The sequence below is a fragment of the Microcaecilia unicolor genome, chromosome 4, assembly GCF_901765095.1.
Source record: "Microcaecilia unicolor chromosome 4, aMicUni1.1, whole genome shotgun sequence".
NCBI lineage: Eukaryota > Metazoa > Chordata > Amphibia > Gymnophiona > Siphonopidae > Microcaecilia > Microcaecilia unicolor.
The window spans coordinates 54534153-54555214 of record NC_044034.1 but is presented as its reverse complement, the minus strand read 5'-3'; the positions used below and the strand labels follow the sequence as shown (position 1 = coordinate 54555214).

Here is a 21062-nt window from a genome sequence, read left to right as displayed (position 1 = left end):
ATAGTCAATGCCAACTGAAAGCCATGTCTTTTTCAGAAACACAGATACACCCTAATCCACTATAGGATAAGTAATCATAAACTTTCTATTTAGACAAAAATTAAACTGAACCCCCAATGCCAGACTCTGCATACAATGCAACACCACAGAAACAGAAACTGTCCCCTAGTACTGTGCAAAATATAAAGACAGCAGATGTAAATTTGAAAAAAAACTAACAAGTACCAATCACCACTTTACAAATTAACAAATAGAAATAAAACAAATATAGAAAGTAAAATAATACCATTTTATTGGACTAATACATTTAGCTTTCAGAGGCCAAAACCTCCGTCCTCGGGTCAGTACAGTATAGTGCTGTTACAGTATCCTATCCTGACCTGAGGAAGGGGGTTTTGTTCTCCGAAAGTTAGTCAAAATGTATTAAAATTAGTCCAATAAAAAGATTACCTTGTTTACATGTTCTATTATAAACATTTATTAACACAGCTACAATACTACTTTATCCTAAAGCAAAAAACAAAAATATATATTTTATTTACAGTTTGTTGTCTCTGGTTTCTGCTTTCCTCATCTTCTTTTCACCATCTTCCTTCCTTCCAGCATCTGTCTTCGTTCTCTGCCATCCAGTGTCAGCCCTCTCTGCTGTCCCCTCCATCCAATGTCTGCCCTCTCTCCTTGCTCCTTCCATCCACATCTGCCCTCTATCTCTGCCCCTTCCATTCACTGTCTGCCCTTTCCCTTCCTTCCTTCCATCCACTCCACTGTCTGCCCTTTCTCTCTGCCCCTTCAATCCACCATTTGCCCTCCCTCTCCCATCCATCCAGGGTCTGCCCTCCCTCTCGCTCTCCCATCCATCCAGGGTCTGCCCTCCCTCTCGCTCCCCCTTCCATCTAGGATCTGTCCCCTCTCTCTCTGCCCCTTTTTTCAGCCCCCAGTTCCAGCCCCCTTCTCCCCTCTGAACACCCCCCCTCCCCAGTCCCGTTCTCCCCTCCTCCCCTCCCCTTCTCCTGTCTGTGACCCCCACCCCAGTCCTCTTCTCCCCTCTGAACACCCCCCCCCCAGTCCCCTTCTCCCCTCCCCTGTCTGAGACCCCCACCCCAGTCCCCTTCTCCCCTCCCCGTCTCCCATCTGAGATCCCCAACCCAGTCCCCTTCTCCCCTCCCCCTCCCCTGTCTGAGATCCCCACCCCAGTCCCCTTCTCCCCTCCCCTTTTCCCCTCTGAACACCCCCACCCGAATCCCCTTCTCCCCTCCCCTTCTCCTGTCTGAGACCACCACCCCAGTCCCCTTCTCCCCTCCCCTGTCTGAGATCCCCACCCCAGTCCCCTTCTCCCCTCCCCTTTTCCCCTCTGAACACCCCCACCCGAGTCCCTTTCGCCCCTCTCCTTCCCCACCTCAGTCCCGTTCTCACTACTGTCTGAATCGGCGAAGCAGCATCGCAGGCAGCGCCTCGTCTGCCCTGCTTGTAAAAATCAAATCTCCTTCTCCTCGTCTTGACGTCGACTCGGGCCTTCCAACAATCACTATGTCCCGCCCGCCCCTCGCGGAATTTACCTTAGAGGAGGGCGGGGACATAGTGATTGATTGGAAGGCCCCGAGTCGACGTCAAGACGAGGAGAAGGAGATTTGATTTTATCACAAGCAGGGCAGGCGAGGCGCTGCCTGCGACGCTGCTTCGCCGATTTTGTTTAAGGAGGCGCGGGGAGCTGGAGCACCCCCCACCCACTGGTACCCGGGGCGGACCCGCTCCCACCGCCCCTCCTTGGTACGCCACTGACTATGTCCGGGCTCTGACATGAGATTTGGCTATACGGAGCTGGTGAAACATAGGTATTTAAGTGTGATATTCAGCACTTAACCGGCAATGAAAGAACCACATAAGGATAGGACTGCGTTTTATGCGGTCCTATTTTATGCAGTTATCTTAGCCGGTTAAGTGCTGAAACAGCACTTAACCAGCCAAGGGTTGACTCCACTCCCGAACCACTCCCCAATAGCTGGTTTGTTGGCTTGGTGCTACGAGCCATTTTCAGCAGCACTATCTGGTTAAGTGCCATTGAAAGTGTCCAGTTAGCCCCGGACAGGCGATTTAAACAGCCAGGAGCCTTTCCTGGCCATTTAAATAGCTTTGAATATTGGGCCCTAATATATAATTTCCCCTTCTAAATGGCTGCTTACATGTGCAATTGTCAGTAAGCAAACATATAAGTACATACACACATGCGTATCTGCGAGGGTTATGCATGTTATACTTTAAATGCTGCAAATTATACATAGAATCCTCAAACTCAGCCCTCAGGAATGCCTACTTTAATATGTATGAAAAGTATATCTAGGATAGTTCTCTGTACATACTGTGTGTGTGTATAAGTACATAATATTGCCATACTAGGAAAGACCAAAGGTCCATCGAGCCAGCATCCTGTTTCCAACAGTGGCCAATCAAGGTCCAAATACCTGGCAAGATCCCAGAAATGTACAAAACTTTTATACTGCTTATCCCGAAATAGTGGGTTTTCCCCAAGTCCATTTAATAACGGTCTATGGACTTTTCCTTTAGGAAGCCGGCCAAACCTTTTAAACTCCGCTAAGCTAACCGCCTTTACCACATTCTCTGGCAACGAATTCCAGAGTTTAATTACACGTGAAGTGAAGAAAACATTTTCTCCAATTCTTTTTAAATTACTACATTGTAGCTTCATCGCATGCCCCCTAGTCCTAGATTTTTGGAAAGCATGACCAGATGCTTCACATCTACTCGTTCAACTCCACTCATTATTTTATAGACCTCTATCATATCTCCCCTCAGTCGTCTTTTCTCCAAGCTGAAGAGCCCTAGCCGCTTTTGCCTTTCCTCATAGGGAAGTTGTCCCATCCCTTTATCATTTTAGTTGCCCTTCTCTGCATCTTTTCTAAATCCACTATATCTTTTTGAGATGCGGCGACCAGAATTGAAGACAATATTCGAGTGCGGTCGCAACATGGAGCGATACAAAGGCAGTATAACATCCTCATTTTTGTTTTCCCCATTCCTTTCGTATACTACCTAACATTCTATTTGCTTTCTTAGCTGCAGCGCACACTGAGCAGAAGGTTTCAACGTACCATGCAACGACGACACCTAGATCCCTTTCTTGGTCCGTGACTCTACCGTGGAACCTTGAATGACATAGCTATAATTCGGGGTTCCTCTTTTCCACATGCATCACTTTGCACTTGCTCACATTAAACGTCATCTGCCATTAGAGCCCAGTCTCTCAGTCTCATAAGGTCCGCTTGTAATTTTTCAACAATCCTCCTGTGATTTAACAACTTTGAATTTATTTATTTATTTGCTAAATTTGTACCCACATTTTCCCACCTATTTGCAGGCTCAATGTGACTTACATTATATTGCAAAAGATATAGTTTATGAAACAGAGTAAGAGGTTGTTCTAAATTAACATATTACTATGTAAAGATTAAGGAAGATATGTCTGTGGAATAATTTACATAACACATAATGAAAAGGAAAAATATGATAATATGGCTAATATAATCAGTTTAGAGGGATTAGTTTAAATATAGGGATTGGTTGAGATATAGAATAATCAAGTTCCAAGGAGGATTCTTTTTTAAGTTTTTTCAAACAGGTTGTTTTCAGTAATTTTCCTGAAGTTTGTTAAGTTGCGTGTATTTTATAGTGTTTGGTAGTTTGTTCCATGCTTTTGTGCAGAGGTAATGTGAAGGTAGATGCATGTATGATTTGTATTTGAGTCCTCTACAATTAGGGTAGTGGAAGTCTGGAAGGTACGCACGATCTGTTGATGTTTCGTGCCAGTAAGTCAATTAGGTCTGACCATGTATGAAGGAGCCCTCCATGGATGATTTATGGGTCAAGGTGCAAATTTTGAAGGCAATACGATCCTTTATGGAAGCCAATAACTTTGTCTCATCAGCAAATGTAATTACCTCACTAGTACTCCCATCTCTAGGTCATTTATAACGTTTAAAAGCAGCTGGTCCCAGCACAGACCCTGGGGAACCCCACTAACTACCCTTGAGAATACTGACCAGTAACCCTACTCTCTGTTTTCTATCTTTTAACCAGTTTTTTAATCCACAATAGACACTTCCTCCTATCCCATGACTCTTCAATTTCCTCTGGAGTCTTTCATGAGGTACTTTGTCAAACGCCTTCTGAAAATCCAGATTACACAATATCAACCGGCTCCCCTTTATCCACATGAAAAAAGGAGGGGTCCAAGGACAGATCCCTGAGGAACTCCAACAGAGAGCGGGATAGGGGAGGAGGACGAACCATGAGAATGTACTCTGAAGGTATGATGGGAGAGATAAGAGGAGAACCAGGAGAGGACAGAGCCCTGGAACCCAAAGGAGGACAGTGTGTCAAGAAGTAGGCTGTGATCGACAGTGTCAAAAGCGACGGATAGGTCGAGGAGGATGAGGATGGAGTAGTGACCTTTGGATTTGGCGAGGAACAGGTCATTGCACACTTTAGATAGTGCCGTTTCTGTCGAGTGTAGTGGGCGAAAGCCGTATTGAAGCGGATTGAGGATGACATGAGAGGAGAGAAAATCAATGCAGCGGCTGTGAACAGCGCGTTCAAGTATCTTGGAGACGAAGGGTAGGAGGGAAATGGTCCTCAGTGAAGACCGAAGCAAAGAATTCATTTAATCTCTCCACTATGGCTTTGTCTTCCCTGACCGCCCCTTTTACTCCTCGGTCATCTAGCGGTCCAAATGATTCTTTTGACGGCTTCCTGCTTTTAATATACCTAAAAAATTTTTTACTAAGTGTTTTTGCCTTCAACGCTATTTTTTTTTGAAGTCCCTCTTAGCTTTCCTTATCAGCGCTTTGCATTTGACTTGTATATAGTTGCAAAATTTGTAAAAACAATTTTTTTTTACATGTGAGTGATTTTTACTTATTGTGAGCTACTTTTTGCTGCATTAAATTCTAATGTAAGTCAAGATGAACAAAAAAATGTTCTTATAATCTGATGAAATGGATTCAAAATTATTAGTTTGCCAATTTTCCTTACAGTGATATTGTTTCAACAAGATCAATTAATATATATTAAAAATATTACAATGTAAGACATCATTAGTAATGATTAAAGAAACATAGACTAATGACAATCCCAGTAAATGATAGAAGGCTGCAGTATCTTGCAGTTAAAATCAATTTCTGTTCCCACTGTAGTAACAGCGTGGCTACATTGCCCCCTTAATGTGGGACCAATTTATCTATCAGCTAGTTGCTAGTAAGAGACTAAGAAGAAGCCTCAGCATGGCAGCTGTGAATGTAACTGCAGTGTTCAGAGATTCGTTTTAGCTTTGTGGGTTGCTGTGTCCACAGAGAATGAGCAGGGACCTATAATAACAATTCACATAGGCACTGTTACATTCTATGCTTGGCTGGAGATCATAAACGGAGTATAGCCCCAATGCAAAAGGACAGGCATTGGCCACACTTAAACTATCCTGGTGTGCAAAGTGTCTGTTCTGCAGAACAGTGTGCAAGACAATAGGATAATACCAAAAAGTATTGTGGATTCTGTCCCTTTGAAAGGCAAAGAGAGGAGGCTTCAAAAAGGGTTTATGAATAATCAGTAAAGGCCAATATTTCAAAGTAATTACATGGCATATGTCAGATATAGTTGAGAAGGGAAAAAGATGATTTGGGAAGAATAGTCAGGTTCTGATGACAAAAAAAAGATACTCGTGATGTACATATAAAACTTAAAGGCATATCTAATTACCTTAAACAGTTATTTTTCTGCAGGAACTGGGCAAACATCTTATATGCTTGTGCCTTAAATTCATGAACAGTATAGACATCTCAGATACAAAACATGATTCACTAAATGTTACTACATAAGGATTTGGCATGGTGAATATCGTATCCCAAAAGACTGTATTGGACTAAAGACGCAAGAAAAATAGTAGCACTCAAACCAGAAGGTAATTCTAAAGTGGTGATAACTAAAAAGAAAAGTATGCCTGGTCCATATAGACTAAAATGCATATTTGTATGACACTGAACCATAATATAAAAGATGTCAAGTGAGAAGCATCCACTGTCCATATTAAAAAAAAAACAATTGCCAACAAATATTTTCCAGAGTTTAATGCTAGGCCAAAATGCTGATGTATAGATTCTTCTTCAAAGGTTATGAGCTTTAGGTAGGCAATGCAAGCATCATTGTGGCTCTCACTACTGTGCATTTAACCTGGTAGAAAAAATTGTTCTCAAGCAGAAAGTATTTCTTGGATAGTGTGATTTCAATAAGCTCACAAATTAAGTCAATGTTTGCAGGCTAAAAAAGTATGAGCCACTAAATTACTATGTAAATTACAGTATCCATCACTGCAGCCTGGGGAATATTAATGTACAAGGATGTAAATGTCTAGAATCACTAAAAGTCAATCAGCTTGATGTTCCACCAAAAATCCATTCTGCAGCACAGAGGGCACTATTATTCCTCCAGAAGTTGGAAGGCAGAGGGACTGAGTTACCCTCATCCAGATCTAAGATATTCTAGCTGAGAAAATTTGCTTGTACATTCTCTCATCCCATGATATGCCCAGCTGAGATTGTTGTGAGATGCAGCTCTGCCCCATGGCACAGCCAGGCAGTCTCCTGCACCACTACTGCACTTCTGGTTGCGCCACCATGGCATCACTGGACATCTCTCTGCTTTCCCCTTCAACAAAAACTCTCTGCAGTGCCAAGTGAATGGCCCCTGCTGCCTTCAGTCATAACCACTGACCCTGAGTTTACTGAGGCAATGGACCCCCCTCCCTCCAAACCTGTGAGACAATAGTGGCCACTTGAGCAGATGACCAGGCTCATCCCACTAAGCCAGACACTTGTGCACGGCCCCTGAAAGAGAAAGACAAGTGTCAAACTCCTAAGAGGAGGGGGTCCAACAAGACAGCAGTGTCTTCTGAAATGAACATATGTGGGAACCCAGCGTCACTACAAATAGTCTCAAGCCCAAGGGGAATCCTGTGGACAAAGGGCCTTCTGGGACTGCAGCTTGAGCATCTGCACAACTAGAGGGAACACAGTTCCCCAACTAGTGTTGAAGTGCACTCTGAGGTATTCCAGCTCTTATGAAGGTACCAACTGACTATGTGTAATTTATCACCCAGCTCAGATGCTCCAAAAGGTGGATCACTGTCCCCATTGTCTCCCTGAAATCCACCTCAAAATTGGCCTGAATGAGTCAGTCATCCCAGTAAGGATGCAATCGGATTCCCCACCAAGATCTTTGAAAAGGTGCAGGGTGCTGTACATAGGCCAAAGGGCATCGACTTGAACTGAAAAGGTCTGCCACAGATACAGAACAACAGAAAGCGCTTGTGAGCCTCCTTGATCACAATATGAAATATACCAGATTTCAGAGAGACGAGAAACTTGCCTGGCCTGATGGAGGCTATCCCTGACCGCAATATCTTCACGAGAAAGCACAGCACTGACTCTCCTGAAATCCAAGATGCGATGAAAGGAGTCTCCCTTCTTGGGGGACAACAAAATTGAGTATCGACCTCATCCCTCTTCCTGACAGGGCACTGGCTTCATCACCCCAAAGAGAAGTAACCGTGGAAAGGTGACTTCCATTATCTCCCATTTGAAAGTGAACCACAAAGGGATGCCATAAACACATGGGACTGGCAAATTACAGGGCATACCCATCCTGAGCCACCTTATTGCATATTTTGGTTGGAAGATCAGCTACCAATTTAGCTATATTCAATAGCTGATGATCAATTATCTAGGTTCTGATGTGTATCTGCGCTGAGGCCAGATTCAATAATTGTTGCCTCCTGTTTGGTACACAAACAAGAGGAAGATAAAATTGCCACAGAAATAGTCTGAACAGAAACAAAGGTGGAGAAAAGATGTAATGTATAAACCACAAAGTGCGCACTGAAAACGTTTAAAATTATACTTTATTAAAATGACAAAGGACCTGGCACGCCCTGCATTAGGAGTCCAAAATATATCTGTGAAAGTCAATGTAAAGTCTAATATCCTGACATTCAATTAAAAAGAATAATTTCTATGGAGGATTTGTGATATCGGAAATGCCATGTACAATTTCGCTAATAGTAGTCAAGCGACACTGCTTTGGCGCCAAACTCGCATGTAGTGTCGCTTGCACTGTAAAATCCTGGAGTTCTTTCAGTAGCTCTATCTTCAGAACGTTTAGACCTTTACATCAAATTCACTACATATAATAGAAACAGTTTGAGTCTTCATTCAGGAATATTCAATTCAGCTCAACTACTGTGACTGGAAACAGGAGGACTTTAATTTACTATGGCCCTTGCTAAAGCTAATTTTTCAAAATGTAGCTAATTTGCGTGTAATATGACATAGAATGTGAAGATTTATGCAATCAAGACTTTTTGTCTTTTTATTCATTATTATTTATTTGAATATTTTAATAATTCTTCTTCTTCTTGAAAGTGTAGAGTATGCTGTGTAGGTCAATGAAACAAAGTCCTACTGTATTTCAGTTTGAATTTAATTTTTAGCTTACAGAATGTGAAAAATTTACAAGTATATAAAGAATTTTATAAGGCACTGTATATTGCATGGTTTTTCTTTTACAATAACTTACCAAAATACTGCAAGTATTTGGTAGAGAGATAGGTAATGGGAATGCAGTCATCTTCTTCCCCTTGAGATGTGATCCACCAATCACTTGCGAGTTAAAAAATTGTTCCAGATAGGATCGCAGAACTCTCAGATCAAAGTAGTTGTCTACCCGGCCTCCATAGATAGCATTTTCCAACAGACCATGTATATACTCCCACTGAAATTCTTTTGAACCTATGAATTGCAAAACATTGGCAAAGTGATGTAACTGTAGTGTTGTTACTATTTCCCTCACATTTAATTCTTTAAATAACAGTGTGTAATATAAGATCCACCGCTGACAAAAATTCTTATACACAGCAGCCACATGTTTTACATCTTACAGAATATTTGCAGTGAAAAATATATATATTTAAAACGTAGAAAGTTACTGCTGAAGGAATAAAAATATTCCGGCCAATATTCAAAGCGATTTAAGAGGTAGGAGAGGTTCCTGCGTGCTTAAATCACCTGAGGCCACCCAACCCCTGATTTTCAGTGGCACATAACTGGGCAGTCTCATTGAATATTGGTTCTGACTGGCCCACAAAAAAGTGGACAGGTCATGGGCAGTACAGGGGGCAGCAATGTGGAGGAACTGGCAGTTATGTGGGTGCTGGCAATATTCAATATCAGGACCTGAATGGCTAGTGGCTGAAATTAGGATAGCTCAAAAGCTGTCCTAAATTCTGCTGGTTAGCTATGCGAGTGCTGGCACCCACATAACTTTAAATCCCCCACCAAGGCCCTCCAGTTCCCCTCTCCCAAACCAGCAAAACCCTTCTGATTCCCCTCCCCCCAAATGACCCTCACATCATCAATCCCCTCCAACCCCTATGGCCTGCCATCACCATAAGTTCTCCCTGAGCCTAACTGGTATCCTTGGTGGTCCAATGGGGTGTTGTGGGCAGAAAGGAAGCCCACTCGCTCCTGTCCCTAGCAGTGGCTTCTAGAAAATGGCTGCCATGAACTTTCGTAGCAGCCTCATGGCACTACCGCTTCATGTGGGCCCCAGCTAAATCTCGGCCAGGTCCTGCATAACCTCCGGTGGCTATGACACCCAACTAGCACCCACACTTGCACATGGCGTTGCACTGAATATCCAGGGCTAGCTTAACCAGTGATGGTCAGCATTTAGAATATGCTGACTGCTGCCAGCTGAATATCTACTATATTGTCTTTACTTCTTGAATACTGAAAATTAGATTATCAAATATTCAATCATTCAAGGATAAAGAAATGATATATATAGCTTAAATAATTTATTTTGGTGATGGTAGTTTACATAACACACTAATCAAATGCAAACCTCTAATGGTACTAAATTGCCTGCCAGATGTTATTTGTACATCCTTTCATGTTATTCTACTTTTATATTTCTGACTTGACCCCTTTCATTCGGCAGGCAAAACAGCAATCAAGGGTTCAATATATATTAATTTTCTGATAGTAATTTTTAATTTCTGTTATATTTCATGTGTTGTTGCAAATTTCTCAATGAAATAGTTTATACTAGAAGACATACACAATGATTTGGAAACGGTAGTGGAGCGAACAAGGGATGAAAGAGGGTGTAAGTAAAATGTATGTTTAGAAGTGCAGAATGATGTATTTGGGGTGCAGAAACCCAAAGATGATGTACGAACAGAAAAGAGGCTGATGTGCCTGGACCAGAAGAGATCTTGAAGTGATGACTAAGGATCTCAAGGAAGTGAAACAACGTGGCAAGGCAGTGGCCAATCAGAAGCATGCTACGCTGCACAGAGAAAGACATAATAAGCAAAAAGGAGGAGGTCATAATGCCCCTGTACAGGACAATGGTGAGGCTTCATTTGGAGTACTGTGATCAGTTCTGGAGGATGTATCTTGGTAAGGACATAAAGAGGCGGGGGGTCACAACCTGTGGTATCTCAAATCTGCAGGCTGCCGATTCCTGTAGTAAATGAATGGTGCTGCTTATAAACCACTTCACAAGCAGGATTATTTCATCAGCCCAGGAGAATCGGGCCTCCAAGCCTCAGGCAAATGCTCTCAGGTCACATATCAAAAGGACAGGAACCTTAAGAAAAAGTAGTGACAGAGCACTCCCAAGCAGAAACCTCCTCAAATCAAGCCCCCCCCCCCCCATAGTACCCTCCCAACCAACCCCCTCCCCCCCTCACACATTGTGGAGATCAGTGCAAGCAAGTCTATTTCATGCATATTCATGTTTGTAATCCTGAAAAATGGACTGATTAGGTGTGCCTCCAGGAAACACTAATTAAGAAAACATTCAAGGAAATTATACGCAGTTATATTTACTTGTTACAGTATTCACTGACTGTTTGCTGCCTATATATTTTTTTATTGATTTATAGTGGGGATACCATAACAAACAGGTATTTTAAAAATTTACTTCTGTATTCTTGCTTGGCACAGTGGGCAATTATAGACTTGTATATTTATTTGGGTGGGAGGGGGCAATCTTGAACCTCCTGTTAGTTGTGGACTTTTGTTTGACGTTTTGTGAATCACTGATATGTATTATTTCCTATTTTAATCAATTTATGTGTATAATAGATTTAGTCTTATATTTACAAAAATGTTTAAATATGGTATTACAAAACAATCTATTTTAAAATTATTTGTTCACATGGAGGAGCATTTTTGATATCTCTATATATAAAAGGCACCACCAACGTTCTAAATGAAGCCTCCAGCCGGAAGTGTGAAGGGGGAGAGATATCCGGTTTCCCCATGAATGTCTGCCCCGCCCTCGCTCTCTCTGTAACAAATAGTGAAGGAAAACACAGCAAAGCACGAAATCAAATCGCTCTCTCTGTAACAGTGAAGGACTCAGAGGGGGGAGGGGAGAGAGGGCAGAAACCCTCACTATCTCTGCAACACAAACACAGCACAGCAGGAAACAACACTGAAGGACTCGACTCCGAGGGGGGAGGGGACAGAGAGCAGAGGGGACAGACAGCACACTCCCACATGCAGACAGAAGAAAACCTTGCTAGCCCCCGTTTCATTTGCATCAGAAACGGGGCTTTTTTTTTACTAGTAACATATAAATCTGACTTTGGACATGATTATGCTCAGTAAATCTATCTTTTTGGACCATATTTGGGGAAAAAAAAAACCGTCCAAGTGAAAAACGCACAAAATCAAGCCATTGGGATGTAGGAGGAGCCAGTTTTCTCAGTAGACTGACCACACAGATATCCCAGCAGAGCAGTGGGGCACCCTAGTAAGCATTGCAGCAGACTTCACATCTCACCGTTACCCTTTTATATTGTATAGGGAGCCTTCCAAAACCCACCAAAAACCTACTGTACCCACCAACTGTACACCATTACAATAGCCTATGGCTCCAGGTGTCACCTATTTGTGAGTAAACTGGGTTTTTGGTAGGTTTTGGAGGCTCACACTTTCCACCACTAGTGTATCAGAGTGGGATATGGGCCTGGGTCTCCTTCTCTACAGTGCACTGCAGCAGCCACTAGGCTACTCCAAGGACCTGCTTGCTGCTCTAATAGGACTGGCCACATAATATCTGATGCTGCCATAGAGCCTGGTATGTACTGTTTCTTTCACATTTTGGGGGGGTTGAGAGGGGGGTCAGTGACCACTAGGGGAGTAAGAGGGGGTCATGCCTTAATCCCTCCAGTGGTCACTTGGTTTAAATTGTAGCCCTGGATGATTCTGTTTTGTTCTATTATCGCAGAAAAACATCAAGTTTTGGGAATGCTCAAATCCCACCCCCAATACACCCTCTTGTGATTTGGATGCACTACATACAAACTGCATAGAAAAAGTCTTAAAATATGTTTCAAAAATAGTGATTTGGACATTTTGGCAAATAAAATGTCCAAATGCCTCTTTGTGCCACTTTTTGGCACAACCAGATCCAACAGTGATACACACATAGATACACACAGAGGCACAGAGGGGCTGGAAATAATTCCATGAGGTATGGTCTATATACTTTTCTTTCCAAGTACCTCCAGCCTCGCCTCCTCACTGCCACACCCTTATATCTGATTTTATGGATTCAGATATGTATTTCATTATTGTTGTAAATTCTACAGTGACACCTAATGACTGAACCATGTCATTTGCTAGTGGTTGCTATGCTGCCCAGCAATGACAAAAAAAAGCAAGTGCCTACCTTTACTGAAGCACTTGCTTCTTTTTCTTATTGCAGGGCAGTATGTGTATGGTCTAGCAGTTGTGGAAAAGCCAGTAATACCCATCGCCTTAGGATAGTTGCACCCTATAGTTAGTTAGTCTGTAAATTTCTCATTTCAAATCTATTGACAATGGCGGCTAAATGGCAGATGACGTTTAATGTGAGCAAGTGCAAGGTGATGCATGTGGGAAAAAAGAACCTGAATTATAGCAACGTCATGCAAGGTTCCACGTTAGGAGTTACGGACCAAGAAAGGGATCTGGGTGTCGTCGTCGATAATACACTGAAACCTTCTGCTCAGTGGGGCTGCTGCGGCTTGGAAAGCGAATAGAATGTTGGGTATTATTAGGAAAGGTATGGAAAACAGGTGTGAGGATGTTATAATGTCGTTATATCGCTCCATGGTGCGACCGCACCTTGAGTATTGTGTCCAATTCTGGTCGCCGCATCCCAAGAAAGATATAGTAGAATTGGAAAAGGTACAGCGAAGGGCAACTAAAATGATAGCGGGGATGGGACGATTTCCCTATGAAGAAAGACTAAGGAGGCTAGGGCTTTTCAGCTTGGAGAAGAGACGGCTGAGGGGAGACATGATCGAAATATTTAAAATGAGTGGAGTGGAACAGGTGGATGTGAAGCGTCTGTTCACACTTTCCAAAAATACTAGGACTAGGGGGCATGCGATGAAACTATAGTGTAGTAAATTTAAAACAAATCGGAGAAAAGTTTTCTTCACCCAACGCGTAATTAAACTCTGGAATTCGTTGCCGGAGAATGTGGTGAATGCGGTTAGCTTGGCAGAGTTTAAAAGGGGGTTAGACAGTTTCCTAAAGGACAAGTCCATAAACCGCTACTAAATGGACTTGGGAAAAATCCACAATTCCGGGAATAACATGTATAGAATGTTTGTATGTTTGGGAAGCTTACCAGGTGTCCTTGGCCTGGATTGGCCGCTGTCGTGGACAGGATGCTGGGCTCGATGGACCCTTGGTCTTTTCCCAGTGTGGCATTACTTATGTACTTATCTAATGGTTGGTTTTGTTTTATTATTCTTTTCCAACCACTAGAATGTTTGGGTACCACTCGAATCAAATCGCCCAACCCTCCCACACAGATATAAACACATGCAAACGCATATTCAGAGGCAACACACATAAATACATAAAACATACATGGCTTCCCCACTTGAATAAATTACATGCATAACTCTTGATCCTATATCGTTTTCTGCCCTCAGGAATGCATGTAAAAGTAGGTGGGTTTTCTGAGTGCCTACTTCTATTTACATGTACTCCTAAGAAATTAAGTAAGCATTACTTTATAATATTATCCCCGAAGTACATAGGTTGCTTGCATATAGGGAGAACACTTGGTGGGAAGAGCACTGCAAGATGTATGATAATTTTAGAAACTAACTTTAAAAAAAATAAAGGGGCCCTTTTACTAAAGGATGTTAAGCTCTTAATGTGCGGTTAGTTCGCTGTAACAGGTTACCACACAAACACATTAAAGCGTTGGTACCACATGTTAAACCACATATTAATTAATATTTCTTAGCTTTTCTCCGAAGGAGTGAGGTATGGGCTGCGAGTGGGCATGTAAGCGTTAGCCAGCTAGCGTGTTATACTGAATAAATAGAAGGCAGTAAATGTCCTGCATTAACTCTCTGCAGTTACCACATGCTAATGGTAACATTAGCGCATGAACTGAAAAAAAGTGGGAAAGCCCTCAAAACGTGCCACTTACAATTTGCAGTTAGTACGCAGTAAAATTCTGTGTTAAAACACGTAAGCTGTAATTCTATGAGCACAAGCAAGCCTCTGTATTCTCACAGCTGGGTGACATCATCCAAAGAAGCCCAGTGAGAACGCTGACTAGTGAGACTGAGAACTTTCTAGTAGCATCCCATCGCACATGCACTGGTCCATTCCCACCCATGTCCATAAGTCTCATTTTTTTCCATGGAGCAGTGAGGATGCCTTTTGTTCTCCTCATAGTGCATGTATTTTTCTCTCTTTCACAGTACCTTCCCATGCGCATGTTTTTTGTTTTATTCTTCTTTTTGTTTTCTAACTTTTATTTTAACCAGTTTTTTTGGCTCTTCAGTTTTCCTTTAATTTTTGCGAGCTACCGACCTCAATTTGAATGCTGTCCCTTTTTCGGTTCACAATTGAGAAGTTTAATTTGGCTTCAAGAGGTATGCCCAATTTAATTTGGTGATTTCTGTGATGGACCTGTACTCTTGGTGCATTGGGTGCCTTGGGCCTGACCATGAGCCTAATTCTTGTTCTCTCTGTTTAAAAATGCAGTTGAGGACACAGAGGGGCACGTCAGGACAATAGGAGAGACCTTTTGGCTCATTGAAGGCCAGTACATTGTCATCGCCACCAGAAGCATTGACCTCAATGATTGCCAAGAGTTCAGCATCCACTGGGAATGCACTGGCATCGAGAAGGTCTCCACCTTTCTCGACTGGGCGCCGAGAATAGGCCCCGGGACCGGTCAGTACTGGACTCAACATCAAGGGCATGTACAGAATCAATGTTGGCCTCGCTGGTATGAAGGACCGCGATGCTGAGCATCGGGAGAAGCCCGAGAAGCACAAGCATCAGTCCTCATCGACACATGGTGCCGGGAGCACTGGGGCATTGGCTTTTCTGGTACCTGAGAAGTGCCGGCACTGGGAGGAGTGCTCCCCCTCTTTGGAAGAGATGCCGGTGCATAAGTCTCCGGGCAGCCAGGTCCCCACTACCGGTTCGGCAACAATGCTTTCTCAGGCTGCCTCTCAGTGAAAAACATGAAATGACACTGGATTGTTTACCTGACTGCAGAACAAGTAGAAAACTATGCAAAACAAAGAATTTCCAATTAGCTGGAGGGGTTGCTGTAGTACAAAAATCACAGGTCATTTATTATGTTTGCATGATAAGCCATGCAAGGAGAGAGGCAGGAGCAGGGGTAAGGGAAGAATCAAGGTTCTTTTTTTTAAATTTTATTATATATACAGTGGGGGAAATAAGTATTTGATCCCTTGCTGATTTTGTAAGTTTGCCCACTGACAAAGACATGAGCAGCCCATAATTGAAGGGTAGGTTATTGGTAACAGTGAGAGATAGCACATCACAAATTTAATCCGGAAAATCACATTGTGGAAAGTATATGAATTTATTTGCATTCTGCAGAGGGAAATAAGTATTTGATCCCCCACCAACCAGTAAGAGATCTGGCCCCTACAGACCAGGTAGATGCTCCAAATCAACTCGTTACCTGCATGACAGACAGCTGTCGGCAATGGTCACCTGTATGAAAGACACCTGTCCACAGACTCAGTGAATCAGTCAGACTCTAACCTCTACAAAATGGCCAAGAGCAAGGAGCTGTCTAAGGATGTCAGGGACAAGATCATACACCTGCACAAGGCTGGAATGGGCTACAAAACCATCAGTAAGACGCTGGGCGAGAAGGAGACAACTGTTGGTGCCATAGTAAGAAAATGGAAGAAGTACAAAATGACTGTCAATCGACAAAGATCTGGGGCTCCACGCAAAATCTCACCTCGTGGGGTATCCTTGATCATGAGGAAGGTTAGAAATCAGCCTACAACTACAAGGGGGGAACTTGTCAATGATCTCAAGGCAGCTGGGACCACTGTCACCACGAAAACCATTGGTAACACATTACGACATAACGGATTGCAATCCTGCAGTGCCCGCAAGGTCCCCCTGCTCCGGAAGGCACATGTGACGGCCCGTCTGAAGTTTGCCAGTGAACACCTGGATGATGCCGAGAGTGATTGGGAGAAGGTGCTGTGGTCAGATGAGACAAAAATTGAGCTCTTTGGCATGAACTCAACTCGCCGTGTTTGGAGGAAGAGAAATGCTGCCTATGACTCAAAGAACACCGTCCCCACTGTCAAGCATGGAGGTGGAAATGTTATGTTTTGGGGGTGTTTCTCTGCTAAGGGCACAGGACTACTTCACCGCATCAATGGGAGAATGGATGGGGCCATGTACCATACAATTCTGAGTGACAACCTCCTTCCCTCCGCCAGGGCCTTAAAAATGGGTCGTGGCTGGGTCTTCCAGCACGACAATGACCCAAAACATACAGCCAAGGCAACAAAGGAGTGGCTCAGGAAGAAGCACATTAGGGTCATGGAGTGGCCTAGCCAGTCACCAGACCTTAATCCCATTGAAAACTTATGGAGGGAGCTGAAGCTGCGAGTTGCCAAGCGACAGCCCAGAACTCTTAATGATTTAGAGATGATCTGCAAAGAGGAGTGGACCAAAATTCCTCCTGACATGTGTGCAAACCTCATCATCAACTACAGAAGACGTCTGACCGCTGTGCTTGCCAACAAGGGTTTTGCCACCAAGTATTAGGTCTTGTTTGCCAGAGGGATTAAATACTTATTTCCCTCTGCAGAATGCAAATAAATTCATATACTTTCCACAATGTGATTTTCCGGATTTAATTTGTGATGTGCTATCTCTCACTGTTACCAATAACCTACCCTTCAATTATGGGCTGCTCATGTCTTTGTCAGTGGGCAAACTTACAAAATCAGCAAGGGATCAAATACTTATTTCCCCCACTGTATATATATATATATTACTAGTAAAAAAAAAAGCCCGTTTCAGACTGAAATGAAACGGGTGCTAGCAAGATAGTTACCTTCTGCCATTAATGTTTGTAAGGGAAGTGTTAGGACGAATGTGCTATGATGGTAAGGAGATGCAATACTTGTTTAATTTGTAAATGATGTGTTCCCATGTTGTAACACCAGGGGCAGTCATTGTGACAGACTGTGTGTGTGTGTGAGAGTGTGTGTAAGACAGAGAGTCAGACTGTGTGAGTCCAAGAGTGAGTGTGTGAGACAGAGGGATTGAAAGAGTGTGTGTGTGTGTGATACAGACTGTGTATTTTTGTGACAAAGAGATACAGATAGTGTGTGTGTGGAACTCATTTCTTTGACCCCCTCCTTCCTTTGCTGTAATTCCGTCTGTTGTGACAGTGTGTGTACCGGACCACAGGGACGTTCATAGAGACAGTGTGGAACTGAGTTCTATGACCCCCCCCTTCCCTTGCTCTCCTTCCGTCTGATGTGAGAGAGTGTGTGTGCAGGACCACAGGGGCAGTCATTGTGACAGTGTTTGTGTGAGTGAGAGTGTGTGTAAGAGAATAAGACAGACTGTGTGAGTCCGAGAGTGAGTGTGTGTGATAGTGAGACAGAGGGATTGAAAGTGTGTGGGTGTGTGATAGAGACTGTGTGTTTGTGTGTCTGAGAGATACAGAAAGTGTGTGTGGTGAAGTGATTTCCATGACCTCCTCCTTCCCTTGCTCTCCTTATGTCTGTGTTGCAGACCCCGCCCCCTCCCTCCCTCCCTCTTCGGTCCTACTTGAAGACAGAGATTATTGTATATAGCGATGTTGCCCTGCCTACCTTTGTTTCGTGTTTGTTTGCTTTGGCCAGCACAGTGTTAACTGTGGAGGGAGGGTGTGCATGGCATTCATTCTTTTTTTTTTTTTTTTCGCAAACGCCAGCTGATTTGAAAATGAGGAGGGAGTCTGTTCAGCCGCTTCACCCACTGCTTCTTTTTTCCGTTTTTTTTCTTCGGGTTCCCGTTTTCTTTGATTCTGTGTGGAGGGCGGAGCAATGACGAAGATACGAACAGAGGGCTCCGATGACGGGAGGGCTTTGAGGGCGGGGCTTTGAGAGAGTGATTGGTACGATTCCTGTGGAGGGCGGAGCTATTACGAAGGCGACGAACACTTCAGGGCTTCAGGCTTCACTGCAACGCTGGCGGCTTCAGAACGTTGGATGTGCTTTTTATTGTATAGGATGTGGAAGGCTGGCCCCTAGTGGTAATTCTGCAAGACTACTGTTGAGGTTGCAGCCACCATTTTTAAGCTGGAGAAGCCAGGAGTAGGAGCTCCTGACTGGTCTTATCCACTGCACCACCAAGGATGTGTCGCGTGCTCGAGGACCTTGGCATACTGTCAGGCTTCTTTCCCGGGAGCACTGGGTTCGTGAGTCCTTGGGCCACTACCGTGGAGCGGCAGTGGCAGACAAGATCACCTTCAAGGTAGAGATGAGACAAGACTGGTCCGGAACCCCGGACTGGAGTTCTACACAGGAACACACGGAACTGGAACGCACCGGACGGGTGCGCACTGGAGTGGAGCCCGCTGGACTGGAACACACTGGAGGGGCTCCACTGGACTGGAACATACAGGAGTGAAACCCGCTGGACTGGAACACACTGGACCTAGGCTTCACCTACGCTTGACTACCTTTCCCCGAGGGTTGAGCCCTCGGGTTCGGGTGGCTGGCAGGGCTTACAGGAAAGACCGGAACTTGGAATCAGGAACAGCAGGAATCAGGATCCAGGAGTGCCCCCAGGCACCTAGGCGAAGGCAGGGCAGACCAGCAGGGAATGTCCGGGTTCCGGCAGCAGGCAGGTTCAAAGCAATGGTCAAGTCAAGGAACAAGACTAAGGCTGGGGCTTCAGTATCGAGGAGTACTGGCAACAGACTGAACAGGGGCTGAAGCTCCAGAAGCAAAAGAAACACACACGGAAACCAGCAGGCTAAACACAAGAAGACTAGTAAACTGTACACAAGCTAATAGGAAAGCTATGCCCCAGCAAACCAGTCATATACAAGAAACATACTCTAAGCAAACTCAGGAAAGCTGTACACAGGCTGACAAAGCAAAGCTGTGCCCCAGCTAACAAGTCATACACTGGAAACATACACAGAGCAAACTCAGGAGAACTAGTAAAGCTATACACCAGCTAACAAGCCACACGGTGCCTAAGCTGGCTAGTCAAACACTAGGAATAAACATAGAGAACTAGCAAAGCTAAACACAGGCTAACAAGCCACACGGTGCCTAAGCTGGCTAGTCTAACACTAGGAACAAACACAGAGAACTAGCAAAGCTATACACAGGCTAACAAGCCACACGGTGCCTAAGCTGGCTAGTCAAACACTAGGAACAAACACAGAGAACTAGCAAAGCTATACACAGGCTAACAAGCCACACGGTGCCTAAGCTGGCTAGTCTAACACTAGGAACAAACACAGAGAACTAGCAAAGCTATACACAGGCTAACAAGCCACACGGTGCCTAAGCTGGCTAGTCAAACACTAGGAATAAACACAGAGAACTAGCAAAGTTAAACACAGGCTAACAAGCCACACGGTGCCTAAGCTGGCTGGTCAACACTAGGACCAAACACAGAGAACTAGCAAAGCTATACACAGGCTAACAAGCCACACGGTGCCTGAGCTGGCTAGTTTAACACTAGGAACAAACACAGAGAACTAGCAAAGCTATACACAGGCTAACAAGCCACACGGTGCCTAAGCTGGCTAGTCAAACATAGAAACTCACACAGAGCAAACAATGTAGCAGTGAACAGAGCACTCCACATACCAGGGCCCTTAGACGAACAATGCAAAGGCAAGGGCTATAGTCTCTAAGTGATTAATAAAGCCCTTCAACACCAGAGGCACAGCTGCAGCAATCACCTTGCATCCAAACAGAGGCTTGACACACAGAGCAGTCAGCCCAGCGGAAGCAATCTTGGATACTGGCATAGAGGAGTTGGCGGCAGCCATCTTGGAAGAGGCATAGCCCACACAGGTGAGGTTCAGTAAGGCAATCAGCACACAGAGCCAGAGAGAAACTAAGACAGACACAGAGACAAGCAGAAGCCAGCACAGCCACTGACTCCCAGAAACAGGGTAAGTCTGAGGGTGGTCACGGCCACAGACGTGACAGGATGTTAAGGTAGGCTGGTGTCTGAAGTACTACTACTACTACTATTTAGCATTTCTATAGCGCTACAAGGCATACGCAGCGCTGAGGGCTGAGGGCTTCACTTGTTGGAGGAAAACCGGATCATGTTGGAGGGGCTTCTATTGTCAAGGGGGGGACGACGACACAAATGGGTATGTCCATGTTGGAGTGGGTTCGGGGAGGGGGGGGGGGGGAGTCGGAAGGGGGGATGGCAGGTCACCTTATGAGGTTCTTGGTCGATATCCTCCTCCTTACCATTTTTATAGCGCTACTAGACATATGCAGCACTGAACACTAAACATGCTAAAGCACTAACCCCTGGATTCTATATATGGTGCTCAAAATTGCATGTGCACATTTGGGTGTGCATCCACTTTGTGCACGCAATTTAATTGAGTAATGAGCTACTTAAGGCAATCAGTGGGCA

At 44.1% G+C, this 21062-nt stretch overlaps 1 protein-coding gene across 1 annotated transcript in view; it reads right to left on the bottom strand.

Annotated features, from left to right (window-relative positions):
• The window catches only part of DYNC2H1 (dynein cytoplasmic 2 heavy chain 1), a 1078189-nt gene that overhangs the window by 130314 nt on the left and 926813 nt on the right, over positions 1 to 21062 (bottom strand). Inside the window, 1 exon segment of the mRNA XM_030202388.1 lies at positions 8638 to 8849. Coding sequence (XP_030058248.1) covers positions 8638 to 8849 — 212 coding nt within the window.